The 21368-nt window shown below is 43.7% G+C and overlaps 1 protein-coding gene across 1 annotated transcript in view; it reads right to left on the bottom strand.

Annotated features, from left to right (window-relative positions):
* Positions 1–1065: 1065 nt before the first annotated feature.
* Positions 1066–21368, bottom strand: part of LOC308300794 (adenylate cyclase type 3-like) — a gene marked incomplete at its 3' end in the record, with an annotated part of 38708 nt that continues 18405 nt past the window's right edge. Inside the window, exons 10-22 of the mRNA XM_080744694.1 lie at positions 21165–21238; positions 19101–19262; positions 17588–17675; positions 16480–16596; positions 15217–15320; positions 11757–11924; positions 11487–11568; positions 9317–9475; positions 6902–7048; positions 6301–6417; positions 4144–4258; positions 1932–2056; positions 1066–1248 (exon numbers count right to left, since the gene is read on the bottom strand). Of these exons, the coding sequence (XP_080600820.1) occupies positions 1066–1248; positions 1932–2056; positions 4144–4258; positions 6301–6417; positions 6902–7048; positions 9317–9475; positions 11487–11568; positions 11757–11924; positions 15217–15320; positions 16480–16596; positions 17588–17675; positions 19101–19262; positions 21165–21238 (1641 nt within the window). The remainder of the gene's footprint in view (positions 1249–1931; positions 2057–4143; positions 4259–6300; positions 6418–6901; positions 7049–9316; positions 9476–11486; positions 11569–11756; positions 11925–15216; positions 15321–16479; positions 16597–17587; positions 17676–19100; positions 19263–21164; positions 21239–21368) is intronic.

Raw genomic sequence — 21368 nt, 5'->3', positions numbered from 1 at the left:
GTAGGCTAGTGGTTATGGATACTTGGTTTGGTAGGCTAGTGGTTATGGGTACTTGGTGTGGTAGGCTAGTGGTTATGGGTACTTGGTGTGGTAGGCTAGTGGTTATGGGTACTTGGTTTGGTAGGCTAGTGGTTATGGGTACTTGGTTTGGTAGGCTAGTGGTTATGGGTACTTGGTTTGGTAGGCTAGTGGTTATGGGTACTTGGTTTGGTAGGCTAGTGGTTATGGGTACTTGGTTTGGTAGTGCAGGGTTTTCCAAAATGGGTGCCATGGCACCTTAGGGTGCCTTGATGCCAGTCCAGGGGGTGCAGCAGAATAATCTGATAATATTTGGAATTCATCAATATCACTTCACTTTGCTTACGGTAGTAAAACAACTAATTTGCACTGTACTCAAGTTATTTTCTCATCTATCCCAACTCTCTTCACCCAAAAAAGCTATTTTTGGTGAACCTTCCCCCCCAGAGTAGGGGGAAGCTGGGGTTCAAGTGGTTAAACGTCAACTATAAAGTTATTTTCAGTCAGTTCTGATGGAAATGGATATTTCTCTGTGACAAATCATACCGTATCTCAGGTGGAATGCATATTTACGTAACGTAATATGATGTAAGATTGTGTCATTGTGTCAACAGTGTCATTCAGGGGTGCGTGGAATAAAAAGCTATTTACAGTCAAAAAAGTTTGAAAACCCCTGGGCTAGTGGTTATAGGCCAGTCAATATAAAAAATATAAAAAAAGGCCCAACTCAAAAGAAATTGCAATAGTAATCGTTCAAGGTTTTTTTTATGATCCTTTGGGTCATCCAAATAACATATTAAAAGTTGTACATTATATATTTAGTGGATCAAGATAAATTCAGGGGGTTCGAGTTTGGGTCCAACATTCCTTGTGCTTAAATGGACCCCACAAAACTGTGAAAAGTGATGACTCACTAAACCATAGTTACCTGGATCCACTAAATATATAATTCACAACTTTTAATATGTTATTTGGATGACCCAAAGGATCATAAAAAAAACCTGAATGATTACTATTGCAATTTATTTTGGGTTATTGACTGGACTATCATGGGATCAGTACTTGGTGTGGTAGGCTAGTGGTTATGGGAGCAGTGCTGTTGCTGCTGGGTTTGTCTTTGCCCTTCATGAAGTAGGTGAGCAGCTCCCCTTTCCCCTTCACAAAGATGGGCCCCCTCCGCACAAATCGAAAGCCGTACTCTCTCAGGATGACATAGCAGTCCTCCACCACCTGGGGGCGGACAAGAGCAAAACGTCACACTCAGACAGTGGTGTAAAAAATAATAATAACGACATTCTTTTACATAAGTAAAAGAATCAATACTGCAAAGTTACGCAAAGTAAAAGTCCGGAATTCAATTTAGTACACAAGTTTTGGTATCAATCTGTACTTAAAGTACCAAAAGTAGAACGTACTCATTAGTCATTATGCCGAATTTTCACAAGTTTTCAAATTTTACGAAATGCATAAAAAATAAAATAAAAACATTTTGAAAATAGCAGATCTACAAAGCGTCCTATCGCAACAGATTGTGAGCTTGTGGATCGTGTATTTTCAAAGGGCCGAAATGTATATAGGGCTGAAGTGGGTATTGTAATGTTTTGTATTAATAATAATCCAAAATCCACAAAGCAACTAGTAACTAAAGTGTTCAAACGTATAAATATAATACTGTGCAAGTTGGTTGGGAATGCCCTGGTGGTGAGTGTATAGAAGGACACCTGTATGTCCCCCTAGTGGTGAGTGAATAGAATTACACCTGTATGTCCCCCTAGTGGTGAGAGTATAGAAGAACACCTGTATGTCCCCCTAGTGGTGAGAGTATAGAAGGACACCTGTATGTTCCCCCCTGGTGGTGAGAGTATATAATTACACCTGTATGTCCCCCTGGTGGTGAGAGTATATAATTACACCTGTATGTTCCCCATCACACCGGTGGACTCCATTCTGCTGGCCACGTTGACCGTGTTCCCCCAGATGTCGTAGTGAGGTTTACGAGCTCCAATCACCCCCGCCAGAACCCCTCCTTTATTCAGACCTGGAGACGGAGGAATAGTATGATAAACATCGGCAAACTCAATCGTTACCAAGAAATGTCTTCACCAATGTGCAGGGATTGACACTAACGGTTGCCCGCCTGCCCGGGGCAAGTAAATAAAAAGGTCGGGCAGGTGAATTGTGCTACTGGGTTGCCCGAACGGGCAAGTGCACATTTTGAGCAACATAATAATGAGATGTGTGCCTATACTTGAACAGGGGCTACAGGGCTAGTTGTCCGTCTCTCTCTCCCTCCGAAGTCCCTCCACACGCCCCCCACACACACTCACACACTGAACGAACGCGCGTGCAGGCAGCCGCCAGCCAGTGGCTATGAGCTCCGTCAAAAACAGCGAATCTACAAGGCATACACACTCACATTATGCTACAGCATGGCCAGATTAATGCACGCACTTTACGTGCTGAAGCACAGGTCACCAAACGTTGGGGAGAAAGTGAAAGAAGACAGAACTATTACCGCAAAAGTCGCTAAAACATTGACATGTCCGCGAGCGGCGCGAAGCGTCTATTTTACGAGTGAGTGAAGCGTCTATTTTCCATGCTATCAACAGTGCTTTCCCGATGTTTCCCTCCCTGTATTGCGCTACATAATGTATTTAATCATGAGCAGCATGCATGTGCACTGCAGGGCAGCCTGCTTGTTAGCGTTCTGTGCTAACAACTAACATAAACACATCTCCGACTCTGATGGTCTGCTGTCCAGCGTTGCCAGGTTTTGTTTGTGAGAGAGAAACAAGCAAGACTATTTTATTTTCTTCTTCCTTTTTTGGTGTGTGTGTGTGTGTGTGTGTGTGTTGGGGGGGGGGGGGGGGTAGTTGTAGAAAAAAGTACTCAAAGGTTTTACTTAAGTAAAAGTTAAAAGCAAAAGTGCTAAAGTGGTTTACATATGTCTTATAATATTATAATTTATATCTGCAGTAAGTAACTAGTAACTAAAGTTTTCAAATAATTGTAGTGGAGTAAAAGTACAATATTAGGATCCAAGATGTGGAGTAGAAGTAAACGTATTGTACAGTACTTAAGTAAATATACTTTCCATCGCTGCGGGGGGGGGGGGGGGGGGGGGGCAAGTGGCCAAGACCTGAGGGCAAGTAGAATATGGCCTGCCTCTGAGACCTTACTGTCAACCCCTGAATGTGTTTCTAAAACTCTAAAATGTTGAAATTTAACTCCTGGGGAAACCTCATAAAAAGCTGCTGAAATGTTGGGTCCCATTAACCTTACTATACAGGGGTAAAAAATACAAAAAATGAATGTGCTTTAAGTAGCATGTGAGGGGTTGTGAAAAGTGATGAATCGTTTTTAGCCCAAGGGATGTTTTCCGTGCAAAACACATGAATGAATGAATTCAGAATCATGAAAAACCCCTAGTTTGACCCCTCACATGCTACTTAAAACAGATTTATCTTTTGTATTTGTTTTCCTGTATAGTAAAGTTAATGGGACCCCAAACTTTCAGCAGCGTTTTAGAGGTTTCCCCGCGGGAGTTGAATTTCAAACTTAAAGTACATGTTATTACACACCTTTAGAAACACATTGGTGAAGAAATGTCTTGGTAACGTTTTAGTTTGCAGATTGGTCAAATATCTGAACACAGAACCCCTCTCCTTTATTAGACAGTCTGACCATAGAATAAATGTTTCAACTGCAACATTTATATCAAACTAATCAATTTCATGGCTTATAGTATATTATAATAATAATAATGCATTATATAAATAAGTATGTTTATATGACTCCAATGTGTCCATGTACATGTGGTTTTCCAAGTGTTTTTCTACAGTGTCATACACTGACATCTTGTGACGTCATGTGGGTCTATCATCAGCAGCAGCAGCACGGCTCACTTCACACTGGGTGTGATTTTTTTTTACTTGAGTAAAGGTAGCAATAACATGATATATAATACAAGTAATAGGCCTGTATTAAAATGTGAGTTAAAAGTACAACACATAACACACGTCCCCAAAGGAACATAGAACCTGGGGAACATATAGGTACGATCCCCAACACAAACCTACACAGTGACTGAAAGTACAACACGACTCCACACAGTGAGTGACTGACCGATGCGGAGCATGAAGTTGTTGAAGGACTGCTTGTTGAGGTTGCTGAGGGTCAGTTTCATGGCCAGAGCAAAGTCTGCCAGGTCGGCCAGGTGCTGCCAGCGCTCAACCAGGGACTGCAACAATATAGACGAAACATAATGGTACATTTGGTATATTATTTTAAACATGTTGTGCAACGCCCCACCGAAGGCCCTAAAGGAGAGTGTAAATCCCAACCTTCCTTTAAAACCGCTCTGAAAAGCCACTTACAGGCGGCTACTACTCGAAACTGGTAAGAGTAAACATAGCCTATAACCATATCTTCCCCTGACCTTTTCTATTTGTATATATCATTTATTTTTTTAATCGTGTTTTTGTGGGCTCGCTGAGAACGAGAACATTATGTTATCTTCATTATTTATTCAATATTAAGTTTTCCTCAAAAATTCCGTAATTTATCAGTCAAGTTCTCCTCAAACATGACATAACCTATTACGTAACCTATTCTCCTCGACAGTACAAAGGCAGTACAGTACAAAATACAGTATAAAAGATGAGGTGCAACAAAGGGTAGATATTTATGCCCATACATGGTCTTACATGCGAGCCCACACTGTTTCGTAGGAACAGTATTTCTAGTTTACAACTCTTTTTAGAATTTTCTCTGCATATTACTGTTTTATTTATCTGTCATTCAATGTTATATGAGTTAAAAAAGGATGACCAGTGAACTGTACTGTCATGAAACTGTACCTTTTCTTATGCAAACCTCTTAAAAAATTCTTCGATCAATCAATCAATGTCCGCCAGTTGCTGTCAGCGTTCAACCAGCGACAATTTTAGAGAGTTTTGAATTATTCAATATAATTTAAATGAAAAAGAGAGTTTGTGACTAAACAATAACTGCATTGGAAGTTGGAACACATGTTCTCTCCCCCCCCCCCAGGCCTACAAGGTTTCCGACAGAGATGATATACAGTATACACACCAATGGATGGAAAAGACCCAGAGGTGCACCCCGCACCCGCTGGCTGGATGTAGTTGCCCAGGACCTTAGGGCCTGTAATGTGACCCTGGCACAAGCCCAACACCTTGCCCACGATAGACCCAAATGGAGAAACCTGGTTGCCACAGTTGGCTCTACGCGCCTTGAAGTGCAAGAGGACTAAGTAAGTAAGTAAGTAAGTATACACACCAATACCTGTCTGTTACAGAATCCATCTATACACCACTGTGTTGTTCTATACCTTTCTGTTACAGAATCCATCTATATACCACTGTGGTGTTCGAGCTGTGTGTAATACGAGGCATAGAGATGCTATAGCTTTTAGTTTTAATGCATTTTTTTGTTTTTTCAGTTTCCCAAACTCTAGGAACTTATTTTGATGATGCTTTATGTGTAAAGCACATTCAGTTGTATTCTAAAGGTGGTTGTATACATAGTAGTAGACTGGGTGGTTAGGGGTGTGCCTGCATTGCTCCTAACTCTCTCCCTGTAGGTGAGCAGGGTGGGGCCTCATTGGCTTATTGGTTGATGGCTCATTGGACAGCATCTGAGCCCGGTGCCTCCAGTAGGCTATAAAAGCCTCCCTTCTCCAGTTTTCAGATGAGATCCGGAGGAGACAGACCTGCTCTCTCCACCACTTTATGGTTCCTGTTGCTAGTTTAAAGCCTTGTTTCAATCACCACGATATGCGTTTTGTGAAAATATAATTGATGTTAAAGCAGGGTATGCTATAGGAGGGGCTTGTGATGGTTCTTCTTCGTGTGCTTTATTTTCGGCAAGCTCAAGACAATGTCCCATGTATCCCTGCGGTTGCACGTGACCGTTGGCAGCCAATAGCATTCCTGGTACGCACATTAAAACAATGATGGTGACACCGATACAAAAACTTAATTTTTTATCAGCTTAGAAGCCAATGGGTTCCCACCGTCCATCATTTTCAGTCTATTTATGTGCTTCACTCATCCACACTTGCACCACTGACTCCACATCTCATAGGATCCTTATGCGTTATGTTTATTTGAGCTGTTTAAAAGTATTCTTTAGTTATTGTCCCAGGCCTTATTCAATAAATACACTTTTACCTCATCTCCTCTCCCCGATGTTTGTCATGGCCTGAGCCGGTTGTGACAGCGCTCTATAAATAAAAGGAATAAAGATCCTTATGGTTACCTTGCTGTCGGGGAAGCCGTTGGTGTTGCTCTGGGGAGTGACTCCGGACGCTGCCATGTAGGTGCTTCCTATGGTCTTGATCTTTGTGATGCTGCAGAACTGCTCTCTGTCCAACAGCTGGACAACAGACAGCCAATACATACTGTAGTCATCAGAACTGTTCTGTCCAACAACTGGACAACACACAGTCAATACATACTGTAGTCATCAGAACGGTTCTGTCCAACAACTGGACAACACACAGTCAATACATATTGTAGTCATCAGAACTGTTCTGTCCAACAACTGGACAACACACAGTCAATACATATTGTAGTCATCAGAACTGTTCTGTCCAACAACTGGACAACACACAGTCAATACATACTGTAGTCATCAGAACTGTTCTCTGTCCAACAACTGGACAACACACAGTGAATAAGGGACGTGCAGAGAAGCAGGGGCTGGCATTTCTAAAAGGGCCTTTTGGTTGAACCTAGACCTCCAAGCTCACAGCGTGTCGCAGCACAACGTGACACACACACACACACACACACACACACACACACACACACACACACACACACACACACACACACACACACACTTTGCAGGGACTCACGCTGTCAAAGTCAGAGATGATCTCGTTGAGGATGCGGAGACACTCGATGCCTCCGTTGTTGATGCTCTCCTCGGTGTAGAAGTCAGAGAAGTTGGGGATGGAGGCGAACATCACGCCGATCTCATTGTAGGACTGGCTGTAGAGCTCCTGGAAAGGAAATACAATTAGGCTTTTACAACAGTAGTTCTCAAAATGTTTTGGGGGTTTAAGGACATCGATTTGATATATTTTTGGCAGCAGACCCCCATCTGAAAACGTTTTGTCTTCTGTGCCGGGGACCCCCAGAAGATAAGATTTGTGTTAAAGAAATCAAAATTATTGAAAATCTTCCAAATATTAAGAAAATTTGCAAGATGTACTGTACAAGCTCACAGTGACTATAGTTTATTGGTGCCAGATCCCACGATCATATAAAGCATATTTTCTCCTGATGTGTCTCTCTGAAAGATTTTAGTGTCAAAACATTCCAAATATTGTGTGGCTTGTGGCAATTGGGTCCAATATTTTAGTTCAGTGACCGTGGGGCTAAAGAATGGTTCAGAAGCTGTGTTCACGTTCACTCTCCCATTGTAAATTAATATACTCCAACCTGCTTTCTGCCTCCTAAAAAGGCAACAGGTCTAATCCTACAACAATCCGATAAAAGGGTGTACCAAACTTTTCTCAGTTGATTCTAATGATTTTTTTCCTGTAGAATCCATTTCTGACATGTACATTTTTGTATTGTGCATAAATTAGATAATTTGCATATTGACTCAAATATGCTAATTATCTCATTAACTCATACAGTGCCATCCGGCCACAAGGGGTGCTAGAGTGCCAGAAATTTCTCCATAGACCTTCTTTATAGCTTTCGTCGACCCTCTCCCAACTGGCTTGTGTTTTCACTGCAGTCAATGCTATGGGTGTCGAGAGGAGGAAGCTAGCTGACACGTAGCCAAAATGCTAACCCATTTAGAAGCCCGATCTAAAGCTATTTCAGCCGCAAAAAACTTTCTCTTTGGGTCTGGGGACACAATCCGGAGAAAATCCTGTCTAAAGATGTGATTTATTATTGGAGTGGGCGGCGCGATGCGGCCCGTGGATGGCCGAGTCTAAGTCCCGGCCAAGGATGGACGTCTAGACCGGGGCTTCGTTGAGGCCTCCGATAAAATAATTCATTTTATTAAATATCCCGGACATGTTCGGGATAGGCACCCTGGAATACGTCGCGCCGCCTACAATGAACATTCGGTGAACATTGGGGGGGTCTAAACTTTATTTTAAACCATTTTCAATGGAATAAATCGTCGGAGCATCTAGCGTCTCTCGTTGGTGAGCGCTGGGCGAGCCGGGACCACCCACGTTGCTCCAAGCAGCTCGGGGTAAGTAAAATAGCAAATAAAAAATTGTTTTTGATCCCGAATATCCCGAACATGTTCGGGATAGGCACTTAAAGGGTTAACTATGCACAATACAAAAATACATGGCAGAAATGGATTCTACAGAACTCATTAGAATCAACTGAGAAAAGTTTGGTACACCCTTTTATCGGATTGTTGTAGGATTAGACCTGTCTATAAACCAGAGACAGTGGGTCTTTCCTTTGATTTTGTCTTGGTGACTAGTGAACACCCACCTTGTCTCTCCTTTAGGACAGTGGTTCTCAACCTGTGGGTCGGGACCCCTATTTGGGGGGTCCCCAGATGATTAACTTAATGTGCAACATTGTTTTCTCTTTCAACAGTAAACAGACCAGCATAAAGTTTACGTGTATAGAGGGTATCTGCACATTTCTAAAGTGACAATTGAAGGACTTTTAAATCAAATGTTATCAAATGTTAAGCCTGTTGATATATGGAAACATGACTGGTGTCTTACACGCGTGAAGGCACAAAAAGATTAATCCAATGACCACACCCAATTGACGCCTCTGGTCGTTGCTGGTTGATATTGATGAAAAAAATTGCTACGTGTATCAGGGGCTTTAGAGGCAGAAATTGTGAAAATAGCAGATCTACATGCTCACAACTTCTCGCCTTGCGAGGCGTTGTGAGTATGTAGATCTGCTATTTTCACAATAGAACGGTGTTATCCACCTGTTTCCGCAAGAATTTACTGTAGCATCATCTGTGGGACACTTCGGAGAACAGCAGACATACAAGCTCACGTCGCGTCGCAGATGCAACCGTTGTGAGCTTGTAGATCACGCTCGGCTGCGGCGCCGGAAGCTGCCGCACACCTTCTGCGCAATGCACGATGGGACGTTGGAAAGTTGTGGATACAAAATGTAATGCCTCAACTCTTAGTGCTCGTCAGGTTGGGTGGGGGGGTCCCCAGTTAAAATATGATTATTTTGGGGGTCCCAGCCTGAATAGGTTGAGGACCACTGCTCTAGGACATACGGTACAGTGAACAAACAGAACACCCACTCACCTCGTCCCTCTTCTTGGCGCCCAGGAAGTGCTTGGCCACGTGGTCGGGCAGCATGTTGGTGACCAGAGCCTCGTTCCAGCGCCTCATCTCAAACACGCGCTCCTTCTGCTCGTTCACCCCCACCTTCCACAGGAACAGCCTCCGGGACTGACGCTCCACCTGGGGGCGCGCACGTGTGTGTGCATGTGGTGGAAAAGTTACTCAAATGTTTTACTTTAGTAAAAGTATCGATACTGCAATGTAGAAATACTCCGTTATAAGTAAACGTCCCAAATTCTAAATTCTACTTGAGTAAAAGTACAAAAGTATTGGTATCAAAATTAAAAAGCTAAAGTAAAATAGGTTGAAAATAGCCGATCTACAAGCTCACAACGCTTCGCATCGCGACGCGTTGTCAGCCTGTAGATCGGCTATTTTCAAACAGCCTAGGTATAAAATAGAGCTAAAGTGCTTCATCTATGTTTTATAATATTATAATTTATATCTGCAAAGTAACTAGAAACTAAGGTGTAGTAATAAAAGTATTGGAAATTGGAAATACTCAAGTAAAGTACAGATAATCTCAAAATTGTACTTAAGTACAATACTTAAGTAAGGGGAAAATATTAAATTGATAAAGATGAGGAGAAATAACTGTGATGATGGCAAACTGGAGACGTTCCTAAAGACATTTATTGTGTGCTTCTAGAATGTGTTTTAAATTGAAACCTCTTAAAGCCACCTAGGGATCGCAGACTCATCGCTCCCCCTCCGTTTTCCACATGTGTGTCACATTGCAACACGTTTTGTGCTTTCGTAGATGAGCTATTCTACCACTTTTTCGAGTCACGTGTTCAAATACTGGATTCTGATTGGCTAAATTCCGGAGGTTATGAGAGGACTACTGCCGCAAAGTTGTGTGTCCGAGATCAATGCGCCTCAGTGTACATCCGGGGACTTTCCCCCAACCAACAAATGAAGGTCGCAGCGGTCCTATGTTTACTAACGTGCGTACTATCGTCGCCGATTTATTTGGATCCAATGCAATCCGCCAACTTTAAAGCCCCTTTTCTCTGAACCTATGCCTTTCTGGAAGCGAACAGCCTCTATTTACGGCCGGAACGGTCCTTCTAACTGACGTTAGCTTAGCTGTATGCTAGACATCTTTCTCTGCATGGAGTTGGCGTCATCTGGTGGTGAGTAGAAGATGTTTGTGGAACTATTTGCTGTCGTCGCGGAAGTTTTATAGGCAATAATGATTGTAACTTAAGATCCTTGCAAGTTACAACTATGTGTTTTCTTTCATGTATACGGGAAAAAGTGGTAGAAAAGCTATTTACCACTCGGGGTCGGACATTATGCTCTCATAATGTCCTGAGTGCGGGTGTTATCGGACTCGGCTGCGCCTCGTCCGATAACACCCGCACTCAGGACATTATGAGAGCATAATGTCCTCTCACTCGGGGTAAATTGCTTACTTTTCATCTAATGTTTGCCCCCAGAATAGGGACGCTAGAGTGGTAAAAGACTTGTGAGGTGACATCACAGTTCCTTGTGAAAAAAGAAAAAAGAAAAGGCTGAGAGCTCGGAATAAAAAAAAAACACACCCAATGTGAAGTGAGCGGTGGTCGTGCTTGCATAACGTCTTCAGACTAGGATTTAAGTCTAGGATGTACCGGCAATGCTACACACACATATTTTACTATGGCAAAACGCTGAGGAAAAAGGCTACAGACACACGCACAGCCACTCTATGGAGCGCTATGCTACACACACACACACATATTTTACTATGGCAAAACGCTGAGGAAAAAGGCTACAGACACACGCACAGCCACTCTCTGGAGCGGTTTACCACCGCTCAAAAACAAAAGTGTGGCGAAGGTGCTCTTTGGTGGGGAACTGAAAACTAAGGAAAAAGAAACCAAGGCACTCTTCTGGTGAGATAATAAAAAGCCTTTATTTGAGGTGGTTAGTTCATAATAGGAAAAAAGAGAGGAAATAATGGGATAAAGCAGGTATAGTGGCCTACACAGCCTTCTTTGGGGTATATGGGTATATCACAGTTCTTCTGGGTATGGGTATATCACAGTTCTTCTGGGTATGGGTATATCACAGTTCTTCGTGGTATATGGGTATATTATGTCACAGTTGGTTGTGATGGATGCGAGGGAGACTGGGCATGACTCACGTGACGTGCAAAGTAGTAGAAACTGATCATCATGACGATGATCATCATGGTCATCAAGTACCTGGACGGCACTACGGATGTTCTGGACAGAGAAAGAGAGAGAGAGGCATAACATTTCCATATAAGGGCATAAAAGGGACAAGTGTGACTGACACAATATATCCATATATGGGCATTCCCAGATATGGGCTTAATCTTGATGACATCAGGGAGGTCATCAGGAAGTGTCGGGCGCTATACCTGACACTTCTCTCACTCTGGTGTCCTCACCTGTAGGTGGCGAAGCGCATGAGGTCGTACAGGTCGTAGAGGTCACGCCAGCTGTAGATGTTGACGGCGCCCGTCGCCGTTACGACCATCACCATGAGCCCCAGTTTGAGCAGGTGGCTGAGCTGGACCAGCATGACGCTAGCCATGAGGGACATGACCGCCATGAAGCTACACACACACACACACACACACACACACACACACACACACACACACACACACACACACACACACACACACACACACACACACTTAATTAGCCATACCTGTAGGCCTGTCACACTCATTACACCAGTAAGACTCCCTAATCGGGAGGTAAGCGACCGCCACGTCGCATACAGAAACCTTAGAAGGCAATGGTAGCCAATCAGGAGGGAATATGGGAAATGGGACAGATCCATGTTGATGACATGACTTTAAGATACTGTGTACCGCTTTGTGTGATTTTAGGGCAAAATCTGTAGGAGCAGTGTACAAGAATGTGTTTTGCAAGAATCGTCATGGTGGCGCTAGAAGAGGGCCATGTGAGAAATGATTGGTGGAGGTTGTGGTTAATTGCCAGCCAAGGAGTGTGTGTGCAAAGTTTGGCATGGATAGGGGCAACGTTGCCAGAGATAAGAGTAGGGCCAAAACTGTGACGTGATGTGAAGTGACGTGACAGACAGACAGACAGACAGACAGACAGCCGGTGGAGCTTTTCATAGCAATTCTTTTGCAATCGTCATAATCGTTTCCATGTTGAAAGATCTGAAAAATAGCAGATCTACAAGCTATTGGCGTTTGTAGATCTGCTATTCCCGCTATCTCCAAGAAATGTTTTTAATGTATAAAACCAGTAAGACTCCCTAATCAGGAGATAAGCGACCGTCAGGTCGCATGACAGATCCATGTTGATGACATGAGTCTAGACATACTGTGTACCGATTTGCGTGATTTTAGGGCAAATTTGTAAGAGCAGTGTCCAAAAATGTGTTTAGCAAGAATCGGCCTCATGGTGGCGCTAGAAGAGGGCCATGTGAGGAATGAGGGTTCGCGGTTGTGGTTTGGCAGCTAAGGAGTGTGTGTGTGCAAAGCTTGTATTAATATGTTCCAGTCTTCAATGCCAAAAAACTAAATTCAATCTTTCATCGCAATTATTTGTGAGAATTAATAATTTGTTTACATTTTTACCCGTGAAGCTCTACACACCTAATGTTTGGGGTTTTATCAGTACCTGTAATGTTTGGAGTTCTGGTATCAGTAGGTACCCGTAATGTTTGGAGTTCTGGTATCAGTAGGTACCCGTAATGTTTAGGGTTCTGGTATCAGTAGGTACCCGTAATGTTTGGAGTTCTGGATCAGTAGGTACCTGTAATGTTAATGTTTAGGGTTCTGGTATCAGTAGGTACCTGTAATGTTTAGGGTTCTGGTATCAGTAGGTACCCGTAATGTTTAGGGTTCTGGTATCAGTAGGTACCCGTAATGTTTGGAGTTCTGGTATCAGTAGGTACCTGTAATGTTAATGTTTAGGGTTCTGGTATCAGTAGGTACCTGTAATTGCGACCGTCAGGGAGCAGTTTACTATGAAAACCTCCACCGGCCGTCCGTCCGTCCGTCCGTCCGTCCGTCCGTCCGTCACACGTCACACGTGACCATCAACAAACGTCACACCTTTGTTGATGTTTAAATCGAAGAGTCTTGGTCAAATACTTCTGTTGGTTTCTGCACTGATCATTTATACAATTCAGCTGTGTTTGCTCGTGTCATCATGATGAGGTCATAAATCAGCCATGCCCAAATATAGATTTTACGGGTTTACATGCTTACTCAGTTATTCGTTATGTGAAAGTCCTATGACGTCTATGATATCTGACATCATCATACATACATTCCCTTTTATGCCCATAAATGGAGATCCCCTCTGTAGAACCAGCCACTGACATCACTGTAATGTCAGGGGAACCAAATCCCTTTTATGCCCATATATGGAGATCCCTGTGATGCCAGGGGAACCAAATCCCTTTTATGCCCATATATGGAGATATGGAGATCCCCGTGTTGCCAGGGTAACCAAATCCATTTTATGCCCATATATGGAGATCCCTGTGATGCCAGGGGAACCAAATCCCTTTTACGCCCATATATGGAGATCCCTTATGTCATCAATATTAAGCCCATATCTGTGAATATCTTTGGGTACCAGATGTCTCCATATATGGTTAAATGGTCCGATATACATCACTGGCCAGAAGACCAAGAAATGGTGCAACCTCGCCCTTTGCTTTTCTCCCTTAGGCATCTTACTGGTAGGTAGTTTAATGAGGAATGCAGTATGGTGGTAGGTAGGTAGTTATGGCCTTTGATGTAAGATTTTCACTTTCTAGGATAACTATATTTGCTATTCCCAGATGATGCCCTTTTAGGGTACCCCTCATGCCCATATATGGAGATCCCCAGGCTTTACTAATTAACATAAGTTTTATGCCCATATATGGAGATCATTGTCCCAATGTCATCAGATATATGGGCATAAATGGACACAGGCAAACTAGATGGGTTGTATGGATATCCAGATGTGTGATGTAAGTGTTTTATTCCAAATGTGGCACCCCACAGACATATTTCCAGAAACAAAATCCCTTTCATGCCCATATATGGAGATTTCTGATGTCATCAATCCCAGGCCCTGTAAAAAACATGGTTGCTATGGTAAACAGTTGGTTGCTAGGGTAAACAGTTGGTTGCTAGGGTAAGAAAACATGGTTGCTATGGTAAACAATTTGTTGCTAGGGTAAACAGTTGGTTGCTAGGGTAAAAAAAACATGGTTGCTGTGGTAAAAAGTTGGTTGCTAGGGTAAACAGTTGGTTGCTAAGGTAAAAAACATGGTTGCTATGGTAAACAGTTGGTTAGTAGGGTAAACCTTCAATGATTTTGACATCTTGTTACTAATCTGTCGGTAGATAATGCCGGTCTTATATAAGGGTCATTTGTGTACGGTGTGATGTCATACTGATGTCAGCAGTGTGACAGGAGATAAGCGACCAACGGTCGCTTATCTCCCGATTAGGGAGTCTTACTGGTGTTTAGGGTTCTGGTATCAGTAGGTACCTGTAATGTTTAGGGTTCTGGTATCAGTAGGTACCTGTAATGTTTAGGGTTCTGGATCAGTAGGTACCTGTAATGTTTAGGGTTCTGGTATCATTAGGTACCTGTAATGTTTGGAGTTCTGGTATCAGTAGGTACCTGTAATGTTTGTAATTCTGGTATCATTAGGTACCTGTAATGTTTAGGGTTCTGGTATCAGTAGGTACCTGTAATGTTTAGGGTTCTGGATCAGTAGGTACCTGTAATGTTTGGGGTTCTGGTATCAGTAGGTACCTGTAATGTTTGGGGTTCTGGTATCAGTAGGTACCTGTAATGTTTGGGGTTCTGGTATCAGTAGGTACCTGTAATGTTTGGGGTTCTGGTATCAGTAGGTACCTGTAATGTTTGGGGTTCTGGGCACAGCCTTCCTCTCCCAGAGACTCCAACGTCAGCCCAGAGCTGGAGTTGTTGAGACGGTAGGGCAGCGGAACACAACTCAGCTGTGTGACATCACAAAGACAACACAACTCAGCTGTGTGACATCACAAAGACAACACAACTCAGCTGTGTGACATCACAAAGACAACACAACTCAGCTGTGTGACATCACAAAGACAACACAACTCAGCTGTGTGACATCATAAAGACAACACAACTCAACTGTGTGACATCACAAAGAGAACACAACTCAGCTTTGTGACATCACAAAGGGAACACAACTCAGATGTTTAATGTCACAAAGACATGTATTCCATGCCGTGCGCCATATCTCCAGTATTAACTTGATTATGCTTTGTTCAGTGTGGTATCATGCACCGAAAATAGCCGACCTCCAAGCTCACAACGCGTCGTAGCGCGACGCGTTGTGAGCTTGGAGGTCTGCTATTTTCGGTATTTCCACCAAAAGGCACTTTTCATTCTCTGCATGTCCCTGCTACTGTACGTACAGGGTTTCCACCTGACATTGATGATATAGACTAATGACTAACAGTAGTGAATACATGTTCACTTGGTGTCGCTTCTATTCCTGCCATGCTCTCTCATAAGGCAGTGGTGTGTGGAACAGGCTGTCCCCGCGGGGCCTGACAAATGAGCCGACAGGCAGTGACACGGACGACTAAAGCACTCTAATGGACCCCGTGGGGAACTGGTTAGTCACACACATGGAAGACATTGAGGAGATGTGAGAAGAAGGAAACACACGCACGCACACATGCATGCACGCAGCAAGGTGACAATCAATAATCAAAGCCTAAATATAATTTTATTTAATTATAATACTTTATATAATTATATGTATATATAATCATTCTAAAACAATATGTTGTTCAGTATATCTGACTGCTTGTATATTGATTATTTTCATATTGATGAAAACTGTGCCAAGTCTGATGCATTGCAAATTCACAATGTAGGCCCTATCGTAGAATTGAATCAGATCGGGAATTGAATCGTGAGGGCAGTCCCAATGCACACCTCTAACACACACACACACACACACACACACACACACACACACACACACACACACACACACACACACACACACACACACACACACACACACACACACACACACACACACACACACACACACTCTCTCTCTCTCTCTCTCTCTCTCTCTCTCTCTCTCTCTCTCTCTAACGGTTACAGTCTCACCATGTCAGCGATCTCAGCCATGGTGAGAACAAAGATGGCGGCCACGGCCCATGTGTTCCTCGCCCAGCGTGTTTGATCGATCCACATCGAGAAAGACGCCAGACGCCTAGAGAACCTCTGTCACGTAGAAGCACACGCACGCGCACACACACACACACACACACACACACACACACACACACACACACACACACACACACACACACACACACACACACACACACAGGGTTAGCGTGCACACACGCACACATGCAGATTGTCAGATTGTCTTACTGTAGATTGGCTATTTCCTTGGAAAGGATTTGGTTTAGACTAGGGGGAAATACTGGTGAACTAGAAGGTGTCAGTGGTTGAAACGCATCTTTATCCACCTGTTTCCACAAGACTTTACAGTAGCATTATCTGCAGGACACTTACGGTTAACAGCAGACATACAAGCTCACGTTGCATTGCAGATGCAACCTTTGTGAACTTGTAGATCACACTCGGCTGCGATGCCGGAAATGCCGCTCGCCTTCTGCGCAATGCACGATGGGATGTTGGAAAGCTGTGGATAGACTTGCACTAGCTGATTACACGTATACATTATTCTCTGATATTTTGTACTTTGTTGTACACTGGTAGACTGTTCTTTATCTCTATAACAAGGGTCTCCAACAGGGAGTCCGGGACCTCTAGGGGGTCCTCCAAATCTTTGTGTGATAGAAACCTTTTTCTCCTTTTCTATATTAATTAACCACTTCCTAGCGTCCATATTCTGAAAAAATAGCAGATCTACAAGCTCACAACGCCTCACGCTGCGAGGCGTTGTGCAGCTTTTAGATCGGCTATTTTCGGCAAAGAGATTTGGTGTAGAGGGGGAAAAGAGCAGACTAAGTACAGAGTGAAATGTCAAGTTAAGTATTGACGTTCAAGTGGTTAAACACTGTATCTGAAAACACAAATTTACATGAATCCAAAATACACACTGATGATTGTGCTGTCAAACAATGAAACTATATGGAATCTATGATAAGGTTGTGGGGGTCCCTGCTTCATCTCTCTCTCAACTAAGGGGTCCTTGGACTGAAAACGTTGAAGACCCCTGCTCTACAGTAATCATTCTCACCCTGGGGTAGACAGCAGCCAGGGAGCAGATGGTCAGGATGAGAAGCAACACCTCTCCTATGGCCAGAGTCACGTAGTTCACTGTCAGCCTGTACAGAAACACATAGACACATCAGTTCAGACCATAGACCAGGGGTCCATCCATCCATCTTCAGCCGCTTAGCCGGAATCGGGTAGCGACCTTCGAGCTGTAATGGTACAGTCCAATATTAATGTATACCTCCATGCTGTGATGGTACAGTCCAGTATTAATGTATAGCTCCATGCTACGGTGGTACAGTCCAATATTAATGTACTAGTAAGACGCCTCAGGGCGACATGCGACCTCGCCCTAAAGGGCAAGTCTGCACCAATTCTTGGCCATCTGGCCAGTGATGTGTATCGGACCAGTTACCCATATATGGAGACCCATGTAGTGTATGGAGAAATGCTGTGAGAGCCCAAACATGCTTACTCAGTTATTCGTTATGTTAAAGTCCTATGATGTCTATGACATCTGACATCATGCCCTTTTATGCCTGATAAATATATTATTTGTAAACAACAACACCTTCTTATTCCCCTATGAGATACAATAATCCATCACAAAGAAATAAGACAGGAGAGTGGTTCAGAGTGAGAATGGAATGTTTACTATGGAGAAAGAGAATTCAAGACAGGTACAGTAGAGAAATAATGGTTCAATGGTTCGTGCTCTGTCTGACAAATGATGTTTTGACATGAGTATAAGTATGGTCATTTGGTCAGTCAGTGGATGACGTTTCAACAGTTCATAGGATGTTTCTTGTCCACAAATGACAAGACAAAGAGTCCATATACAGTAGATTCCTGGGTGAAGAGATGTCCTTGCTGGTGTCTGGATGACACCAGATGTCCCAGGCTGAACCTTATAAACCAAAACAATTTTCATTGTTTTAGTTACAGGCTCCATGGCAGTAGATAAGGCCTCATTTCTACCAGACAGAGACCTTGTGGGTATGGTACATGACATTAAAGCATGACACAGTCACGAGCTGTGCCTTAGGGTCAGGTGGTCGGTTGGTCATCAATATGAATTGATAAAAAGATGATATAAACCACAACAAGAAGGTGAGTGGTTCAAACCCTGCCTAAGGCGACGTCAGCAAGGGGGAGAAGACGACAACCAGCCCCATGGCCTCCTCTAAGTAACAAGAAATCTTGAGAAATAAAATGTCGCCAACCAATCATCAAGGACAATGATACACGAAAGAAGAAGAAGAAAATACCTAACAATGCCCATACATGGAGATCGCTGTCTGTAGAACCAGCCGTTAGTGTGGTATGTGGCCGATGTGGCCTCCATATAGGGGCATTCCTATATGAAGTCCTGTTAGATATGGGCTTAATATTGATGACATCAGGGAACTCCATATGTGGGCATAAAAGGGATTCTGTTAGTGTGACATCACAGTGAAGCCAGAGCATGATGTCAGATTGGCAAAACCATTCTGTTCACATACTAAACTTGCAACCTATGTTCGCAATAAACTCACAGTGGGTCTATAAGGACCTCCATGGCGGTGATGAACAGCAGCACCAGGCAGCAGCTGCAGAAGGCCACCCCGCTGCGGCCCTCCCTCTCTGAGGAGTACAGCCTCTCCAGCTCCCTGTCCACGAAGCGCAAAGACACCGTGTTGAAGCCGTGCTCCTTCATGCTGCAAAAGAGGGAGATGCATGTAAGTAGGGGTTATCAGCCACCGGCGCCTAACTCTGTCCCCACTAGGGGGAGCACAAATCCTGGAATCTTTTTTTTTTTTTTTTTTTTTTTTTTTTCTTTTATTGCGCGAAAATCGGTCATTTGCTGTTATAAAGTCGTCCTTTATTAAGTCATTTTCGGGTGTCTTTGGGGCTTCAGGGGAGGACCTGGATATGTTGCTTGGTGCACCTTTTTTTAATAGGCTCTGACATGACCAAATAAATAGAACACTAGGTCTATGCAAGCCTTTCAGAGCTGCACATTAAACAGTGCCATTTTTAAAAGCAATGATGAATAGATGGAGAACTATGGCAGATTGTATCAAGATATGCTGCACAGTGCAAACCTCGTAGTTGCTCATGCAAGACAATATAAATAATAGCCTAGTAAAGAGAAAAGACGTCGGCGATGGGCGATCTCGTCTTTTGCACCTGATAACTGCACAGCAAGCGTTTTATTGGAGCTGCAAGCTCTGCTCCCACAACGTGAAAGCCTTGTGATGCGACATAAACCAGCATGAGAGACACAGACAGAGAGACAGATGAGATGCTCTACTCACATAATACTGTATGCTGCTACGGAGATTCCGAGAGGTTAACGTGCCGTATTTCCAAAGTGTGTTCTTGTTTAAGTCACAGCATGGTTTAAATATCCTATCGTAAATATGAACTGTGGCTATAATATATTGTTTTTAATCCACGTGGGTCCGTGTTTACTTAGTTACACTAGAGTTTCGAGTGTCATGGCAGCTGGGTTAAGACGGACTTCCTCTAAAATCGGATTTCAAAATAAGAGAAATAAGAGACACTTGTAATGATTAGTCAACACACTACTTTTATTTTTAGGTCTACTTAAAGGACGTACGTGTTAACGTGCAGTAAGTGAAGCCAGAGCTAGGGTCTGACGCTAAATAAATAATTAAATAAGTGCGCAAAAGCGCTTCACGTTGTTTGATCGGCACGCAATATTCCTGGGGGGGGGGGGGGGGGGGCGGCAGATCTGGGGGAGCCGTTGCTCCCCTTGGCTCCATATAACAGGCGCCAGTGTTATCAGCGTGTTGGAAAAGCAAGTAATGGAACTGGACATCCTGGCCCAGACTGGCCCAACACAACCGGCGCAAACCGAACATGGAAGATCTACAAGCCCACAATGCATCAAGGCAGCGGCGTGGTGTGGGCTTGTATGCTGTTAAATGTTTGGGTGGGACTCCTCGGCCACAGTAGCCTGTAAAGCCCTTTGCAGATAGGCACGTTTATCCGCACGGAAAAAACTGACGATTTCATTTTTTCAAAACAAAGCAAAGATTCTCTATGACCTCATGCACACCGGCTCTGAATTTGCCATGCGGCAGGTGGCTGCGGCAAGTGCGTTTTTTCCCGATCTAACCCAGTTCGATTCCTGTGTCTTGTCGCATGCGGTAAAAACTCATTGACTCCTTTTATTACTCTTTTTTGGATCCGCAGTGTGGATTCCGCACAGCCTTGCACACCAAATCCAATGCGTTTTAATCATGCAGCAAACGGAAAGAAACTCAACGGTCCTGTGTGCAAAGCCCTTTATTGGGCTACTAGGCCGGTATTCAGATGATAGACAAGCCAGTGGGCCACTCATGTGATGTGCTTTGTGGGCTACTGAAGGATTGGCCATTTGGTCCTCTCCACTTAATGGAGGCCCAGCCCAAAAAGTACTGTTTGCCTAAAGTGGTGGCAAAAATATTTTTAAAATAATAATAATAATCTTTTTTTGGGGGGTCCCAGGGGCCTACAGGCCCACCACCACTATGCCCGGTATGCCAGATGCCCAGTCCGCCCCTGTGGACCTCCAAGGTTTTCATGTGACAGACAGTGAGGACATGTCTTACATCTGCTGCTGTTCTCTCTCTATCAGCTCCTGGTGCAGTCGTCTGTTGATCTGATCCTCCTCCTGGCTCTTACTCCTCTGGGGCGTCACCGGCTGCACGGGCCACACACACACACACACACACACACACACACACACACACACACACACACACACACACACACACACACACACACACACACACAAACACACGCACACACACACG

Source organism: Nannobrachium achirus (assembly GCF_963921795.1).
Source record: "Nannobrachium achirus genome assembly, chromosome: 16".
In the NCBI taxonomy this organism is placed as follows: Eukaryota; Metazoa; Chordata; class Actinopteri; order Myctophiformes; family Myctophidae; genus Nannobrachium; species Nannobrachium achirus.
Note: the sequence above shows the minus strand (reverse complement) of the source record. Positions and strands in the feature narration are given on the sequence as shown.